The sequence below is a fragment of the Galeopterus variegatus genome, unplaced genomic scaffold, assembly GCF_000696425.1.
Source record: "Galeopterus variegatus unplaced genomic scaffold, G_variegatus-3.0.2 Scaffold5246, whole genome shotgun sequence".
Taxonomy (NCBI): Eukaryota; Metazoa; Chordata; class Mammalia; order Dermoptera; family Cynocephalidae; genus Galeopterus; species Galeopterus variegatus.
Genome location: NW_007731357.1, coordinates 16,195 through 24,294, shown reverse-complemented (window position 1 = coordinate 24,294; position 8,100 = coordinate 16,195). Strand labels below are relative to the sequence as shown.

At 32.6% G+C, this 8,100-nt stretch overlaps 1 protein-coding gene across 2 annotated transcripts in view; it reads left to right on the top strand.

Moving 5' to 3' along the window:
- EED (embryonic ectoderm development) overlaps positions 1 to 8,100 on the top strand; it is a 31,290-nt gene that overhangs the window by 16,204 nt on the left and 6,986 nt on the right. For both annotated transcript variants that reach the window (XM_008589140.1, XM_008589139.1), the window contains exons 8-9: positions 1,319 to 1,452; positions 3,710 to 3,815. In XM_008589140.1, coding sequence (XP_008587362.1) covers positions 1,319 to 1,452; positions 3,710 to 3,815 — 240 coding nt within the window. The remainder of the gene's footprint in view (positions 1 to 1,318; positions 1,453 to 3,709; positions 3,816 to 8,100) is intronic.

Here is an 8,100-nt window from a genome sequence, read left to right as displayed (position 1 = left end):
TGATGTAGTATAGTCCATTAATCTGTTACGTATGATACAAATGTTTTTAATCAGGTTTCAGATTTTTACATTATCTTAGCTTTACTTATGTTCCATGTATGTAGCTCACTTGGTTTCTTCAGTAATTTTACACCTCTTCAATTCTTTTTAATTAAACTATGCAAAGAGTTATCATATTTTGAAGCATGTAGTGTTTTAATTGGCAGTACTAAAATATTCCTATAGTTGAGGTTTGTATGCCTTTGTGAAAATCATACCTACCTTAGAAGAGACCCTGTCAACTTGGATTTTCTAAAAGTTGGAGTAGCATTCTGCATCTGGCTTCATGTGTACCCTCCTTTATTAAGAACTCTGAATTAGAGCTGCTGACTAAGGATGTCTTGTTGCTATTGACAGTGAGGTAATTAGAAGTAGCAACAACCAGACTTGTTCAATAAACACCAAACCTAAAGCTGTTAGGGTCTTATAAGTGTGCATAATTAATTCAAAGGTTGGATTAACACAAAATACCAAGGTTAGTAAGGAAAATATTCTCCTTCAATAGAACTCTTTGTTGTCATTTCTTAAAATGAGAGCAGTGTATATATATCTCTTCTCTGAAATATAGGAGCTCACTGCTTTAAGGATAGATGCGTGAGATTTTCATGAACTCGTTATGTGCCTTGTACTAAATTAAATAGTGTCTCTGGGCCTCAGTGTCTACTTATGAAATAAAGTTGGTACAGTAGGTGATCTATCAGGTGCCTATTAATTAGTAAAAAGCAAATGAAAAAGTTAAAATCTGTTATTCCCATTAGACTTTTTTTTTTTTTACTCATTTAAAAAGTAAACTGAAAAACCAATGTAACTGAAACATTTTGACTTAGGATAAAGTAAAATTTTAGCTGTTTATAAGGACTCATGTAATTTCACATATAGATTCATAGCTTGGTCAGGGTTGGACAAGAAAAGTAATACAAATACATTCAGCTTTTTGTGTCATAGAATAATTATTTTACCTCAGCATTCGATTTACCTTCAAAACCAAGCAAAATAAATATTTAAGTATGATTGAATAGATAAAACTAAATTCAAGTAATTTATTTTCCTACCTTTTTCCTTATACAAGCTTATATACTCTGGTAGTGAAAGACCAATCAAAACTTTAAATCTTGACAGTGATAAACTGAGATTTATGGCCTAGATAGATTAAACCCAAAATGTAGTTACTATTGTGGTTTGAAATAAATTTTCACTATATTGTATATCAGGTGAAAATTGGATAAATATAATTTGGGACTGTAATTTATATACTTAAACTTTTCTGTTTTACATACAGGATTATGATCTTTTGGGTGAAAAAATAATGTCCTGTGGTATGGATCACTCTCTTAAACTTTGGAGGATCAATTCAAAGAGAATGATGAATGCAATTAAGGAATCTTACGATTATAACCCAAATAAAACTAACAGGTAACAGTTGTAGTATATAAAACAATTTGCTATATCATGTTGAGTTAAGATGTATTTTACTTTTTCCAAAATTCTTATAAATACCCAACATAGAGCTTAGAAGCCCCTCTTTAGTAACATTAGGGTATATTTACATACCGTAAAATTCATCCCTTTTAAATGGAAGCCATGTATGTATGTATGTATACATTAACTTTAAAATGAGCTTTAAATTGTTTGTTTTCCTTAAATGCCTTTATCGATGTAAACAGAGCATGTTAGAGATTCCAGGGGAGAGCAGACTATTGCTGGTACGTTGGTTTTAATTCAAAAAAGAAGAAACTATGATGCCAGTGGCTTGGATTGACAGCTGCTTGGGTGAAGAAAAAAAGAAAAGTCTCCCTGATGATGCCACTCTGGCCTGGTGACCTTGTCCCAATTGCAGACTTATGGGAGAGCAGAGCTATCAAAACAGAATGGAAGCCTTTTATTTTTAATAATGTTTGTGGCTCAGTTTCCAAAATCTCCTTTAAATTGTGTTTTCTTCTTAATTTAGTGGTATATTTCACTTATTTTTATTTAGGTATGTATGTGCTTGGCCTTCTAAGTTATAAAATCCAAATTACTTACACTTGTGGAATAGAGTAAAGGACACTTTAGAATAATGTTAAAGTAACACTTAACAGTGTAAATTCTAATTCAAGATAGTAATCTATAATTTTTAAAAATGGGATTGTTAGCTCTAATTCATGTGATATGCTTTCCTTTAAATGATGTTAACTGTTAAATGTAGAAAATTCAAACACAGGAGTCTTGCTTCATGGTACTATGAGGTGGGGACTTCTGTAGTTTTCTTAGTGTATTTTTGAAATGCCTCAATTCTTAATGCAGTACTCTCTTTTTAGGATCTTATCAGGCTGTCATTAACACTTTCACTATTAACATCATATGTGTGCATATGTTAACTTTGTTCATAATTTGTTTTATCAAAGCGCTAGAGTATTTTCTTATTATCAGCCATATTATTAATAGATGGTTAGTTAAATTTGTAAGCATCAGCAAATGTTTCAATGCAGTAATATTGACTAGACTTCAGTGGCCTCTAAGAATTAGTAGAGCTTTCAGATTTGTACTTTAAAACACCAGGGACTAGTACAATGTTAAATTTGTATTTTTAAATTACTTTTCCAGATCTCTGGAATAAGTACAAATGATATTTACAGCTGACAGAAAATAACATTGAGTTATTCTGGTCTTCTCCTTGAGAGAGGTTTAGCCATAAGATTATAATATGTACTTGGCTAAAAAGCAATTAACATGATTGTAGCAGAGTTAAGAATTTATATCAGATCATTAATAATATTTTAATGTTTTAACAAACAAAAGATCCCAGGATTTGAATTGGAAGGATTTTTTGAGATGATGCAGCCAAACATGCTTTTTACCATGAAGGAAAAGGCAGAGAGAGGACATGTGGATTGCCTGAGACACCTAATTCATGGCATATCATACTTCTGTAGTTTACTTCAGTATGAAAACTGAATCACTTACTAGATTAGAAATGTTAGGTGTACTGTACTATTAATTAACTAACTCCAGAGTTGGTAGCAGCTTGTCTTGTTTATTGTCTTCCGGCAAATTTCTTTAAGAAAGAAAATGGTGCCACATTTTAGTTTCCTAAATACAGAAATTATTTGGAAGAGTCCTAACTGATAAATGTCAAATTCCTGCAAGGTACCATTTTCAGAAATTCTTGCTCAAGGCAGGACTCTCTACTAAACTTATCTTTAGCAGACTTTGAAATGATGTTTCTAGAAAGATGACTATCTTTAGAAATATTTTAGATATGTTGACTTTGATAGAACATTCATGCTTAGTTTTAAAGGATTGAGTAGGTAGCTTAGTATATTTTCTATGAGAAACTTTCATTCCTGCAATCAGATCTCTTATTTTATCATTGGTTAGGATAGCCAAAATTGAAGTGATTAATTTTGGGCTATATATAGTAAAAGGCAAGAAGATGCAATTTTTGTAAATGAAATATCATAGGACAAAAATAAAATTGAATATGAAAGCTGATAATGGGGGAAAATTTTTTTTAAAAATGGAATGAGACTTCAGCTCTCAATAGGCAGATAAAGTGTTCAGTTATCTACATACATGGGAATTGATGGTCATATATTTGCTTTTCAAAGTTTTATAAATCCAAAAATGAAAAACAGTGTGATTCTACTATACTTTTTTCTTTTAACTTTTTAAATTTCCATTCTTCCTTCAGGCCATTTATTTCTCAGAAAATCCACTTTCCTGACTTTTCTACCAGAGACATACATAGGAATTATGTCGATTGTGTGCGATGGTTAGGCGATTTGATACTTTCCAAGGTATGGTAACTGCAGTTAAGCTGTACTTCCATTGTTTGTGTGTGCGTATAGGAAGTTTGCAGCGAGCACAGTTGTTTAAGTAGTTTGTTAAATTGAATGGCAGATGGGAAATTGCCTTTTTTGTATGTCGTATTTTGATAGATTTGGAAACTTGTTTTAGGGATAAACATGCCAGTGAATTATAATTCCTTGTGCTCTAGTATGATGAAAAGTGTAGCCAATTTAAGGTGATACTGTTCTCTGATATTCAGTGTTGTTGCAAAATAACCAATAACTAAAGCCAATAGCTTTTTGTTTTGTTATGTTTTTTTGGTATGGTTGTGTCTGTTTCAATGAAATTTTATTAATAAAAATATGGCCTGGAGTTGGCTCACAGGCTATAGTTTGTCAGCCCTTGTTCTGGAGTGTTGATGGATTTATTTGTGCGTGCGTGCGTGTGTGTGTGTGTGTGTGTGTGTGTGTGTGTGTGTAGCTGATAATTTAGAGAAGTTATTGGTGCTGTTATCTAAATATTTAGGATTGTCAAATTTGGAGAAATTGCTAAGTTTCTTGATATGGATTTCAGGGCACTTCATATTTTCTTGGGCAGAGCCTGATTTATTTTTTTTCTTGGCCTTATGAGTATAGTTTTACTGATTTTTTTCCCCCTTAAACTTTTGATCTTGAAATGATTAGGTTCAGTTTCGAAGATGTCCAGAGAGGCCCATATGACCTTCACCCAATTTCCCCCAATGATTACATCTTACATAACTATAATACAATATCAAATCCAGGGAAATTGACATTGGTACAATGTGTGTGTATAGTTTGATGTCATTTTATCACGTGAATTTTGTCATTTCAAGAATGTTACAGTTTTGGACCTTTTAAGACTGGTTTTTTCCACTCAGTATAATGCCCTTGAGATCCATCCAAGTTGTTGCCTGTATCAGTAGTTCTTTTTTTTTTTTTTTTAATTGCTAAGTAGAAAATACTTTCATAGTCTGGATGTACCACAGTTTATTTTACCATATATTGCAGGTTGTTTTGGTTGTTTCCAGTTTTGGGCTCTTATAAATAAAGCTGCTGATGAACAGTTGTGTACAGGTTTTTGTGTGGACTTAAGTTTTCATTTCTCTGGGATAAATGCCTAGGAGGGCAATTGCTGGGTCATGGTTAAGTTGTTTAGTTTTTTAAGAAACTGCCAAACTATTTTCCAGAGTGGCCGTGCCATTTTACATTCCCACCAGCAATGTATGAGAGATCCAGTGTCTCCGAATCTTCGCCGGCATTTGGTATTGTCATTATTTTTTATTTTAGCTGTTCTGATAGGTGTGTAGTGATATCTCATCGTGGTCTCAATTTGCATTTCCCTGATGGTTAGTGATGTTGAACATCTTTTTCATGTGCTTATTTATCATTCATTATATCCTTTTTAGTGATGTCTCTTCATATCTTTTTCTCATTTTCTAATTGGATTTTTTTTTTAACTGTTGAGTTTTGAGAGTTCTTAGTATATTCTAAATATTAATCCTATGCCAGATATGTAATTTGAAACTATTTTCTTCTAGTCTGTAGCTTGTCTCTTCACCCTCTTAACAGGTCTTTTGCAGAGCAAATGTTTTTAATTTTTATGAAGTTCAATTTATTGATGTTTAAAAAATTATTTAATGGGTCATGCTTTTGATGTGTCTAAGAACTCTTCAAGCCCTAGACCTTGAAGATTTTCTCTTGTGTTTTCTTGTAAAAGTTTTATACTGCTACGTTTTACATTAAATGTATGATCCATGTTGAGTTAACTTTTGTGTAAGGTATGAGGTTTAGTTTGAAGTTCATTTTTTTCTGTATAGATATCCAATTGCTCCAGCACCATTTGTTGAAAAATCCATTGGGTTGCTTTTGCACTTTTGTCAAAAATTGTTTGGTATACTTATGTGGGGCTGTTGCTGGTTTTTCTGTTCTGTTCCATTGGTCGTGTCTGTCTCTTCACCTACTACATACATGGTCTTCATTATTGTAGCTCTGTAATAAGTCTTGGAATCAGATAGATTGATTTTGCCCACTTTATTCTTCTTCAAAATTATTTTTAGCTATTCTAGTTCCTTTGTCTTTCTGTATAAATTTTAGAGTTATCTGGTCTGTATTTACAAAAAGTCTTCTGGAATGTTGTTTACGGAGGGAGATTTTGATTGGAATTGTGTTAAACCTATTTATAATTTTGAGGAGAATTAATATCTTTATGCTGAGTCTTCTAATCCAGGAACATGGTATGTCTCTCCATTTATTTGGTTTTTCTTTGCTTTTTATCATCAGCAATTTATAGTTTTTAGCATACAAGTTCTGTTTGTGCTTTGTTAGATTTACACCTAGGTATTACGATTATAAATGGTATTGTATTTTTAATTTCCGTTTCCATTTGCTAGTATATAGAAATACAATTGATATTTACATATTGATCTTGAATCCTGTGACCTAGCTAAACTGCTTATTCCAAGAGGGTTTTGTGTGTGTGTGTACACTACTTGGGATTTTCTTTGTAGACTAATCATGTCATCTGCATATAGGAACAATTTTATTTCTTCCCTTCTGATCAGTATGGCTTTCATTTCCTTTTCTTGCTTTATTGCGCTGGTGAACTTTCAGTCCTATGTTGAATAACAGTGTTAAGAGCAGACATTTTTGACTTGTTATTCAGTTTTTCATAATTTTATAGCTGTATGTTTTTTGTAGGTAATCTCTCTCAAGTTGAGAAAGTTGAGAACTGTCTCCTCTTCCTAAATTTTTGAGTTTTTTCATGAATGGGTGGTGTTTTGTTGAATGCTTTTCTCTTCATCAGTTGATATGATCACATGGTTTTCTTCTTTAGCCTATTAATATGGTGGATTATATTGATTGGTTTTTGAATATTGATCCCTCAGTCAATATTCCCTTGATCACCAAGGTTTTGAAGCCTGTATCCCTGGAATAAACCCTACTTGGTTATGCTGTATTATTTTTATATGTTGCCAAATTCTGTTTGCTAATATTTTAAGGATTTTTGTGTCTATATTCATGAGATCCGATATTGGTCTGAGGCTTTCTTTTTTGTACTGTTTTTGTGTGGTTTGGTGTCAGTAATACTGGCTTCTTAAAATGAGTTGGCAAGTGTTCTGTCTCCTGTTTTCTGGAAGGGATTGTATAGAATTGATGTTAATTTATCGATCCGATATTGGTCTGAGGCTTTCTTTTTTGTACTGTTTTTGTGTGGTTTGGTGTCAGTAATACTGGCTTCTTAAAATGAATTGGCAAGTGTTCTGTCTCCTGTTTTCTGGAAGGGATTGTATAGAATTGATGTTAATTTATCTGCAAATGTTTGGAAGAATTTTCCAGTTAAACTACCTTGGCCAAGAAATTTTTGAAGGGGGTTTTTAAAATTATGAATTCAGTTTTGTGACTACAAATTCACTACTTTATATTGTGTGAGTTGTGGTAGTTTGTGCTGTTTGAGGAACTGGATGACTCCATCTAAGGTGAAATTTATGGGTACATAGTTTGTAGTATTCCTTTATTATTCTTTTTGGTTTTGGGGGGGTGGGGGGCAGCTGGCCATTATGGCGATCTGAACCCATGACCTTGGTGTTGTAAGGCTGCGCCCTAACCAACTGAGCTAACCAGCCAGTGCCTTATTTTCCTTTTGATATCTACTCTCTCTGTTTCATTCTTGAAATTGGTAGTTATGTCTTTTTTTGGTCAGTCTTGCTAGAGGTTTGTCAATTTTGTTTACCTTTTCAAAGAATCAAAGAACTTTTTTGTTTCATTGCTTTTTCTAAGTCTTATTGCTGTCTCATCTTTTGTTTGCTTCTTGTTTATTTTGCTCAACTTTTAAAGTTTCTTGAGGTGAGGGTGAGTTCAATTCTTTTAAATTTTTTGAAAATTCGTTTTATGGCTCTATTTTAAATATGTCCCGTGGGAGCTTGGAAAGAATATGTACTGTGCTGTTGGATGGAGTGTTCTATAAATATCAATTAGACACTTGGTTGATGATGATGTTGAATTCTCCTGTATCCTCATTGATTATTGAGAGACCAATATTCAAATTTCTAGCTGTAATTGTGAATTTTTCTCTTTCGCCTTTCAGTCCTGTCACGTTTTGCAACTCTGTTGTTTGATGCATACACATTTTGTATTGCTATATCTTCGTGGCTTGACCCATTTATCATTATTTTTCCAATGTTTTAATCTGCTTATATCATTATATTTGAGTAAGTTTCTTGTAGATGACAAACAATTGAGCCATATTTTTTTTTTTTTTTTTTTTTTTTTTTTT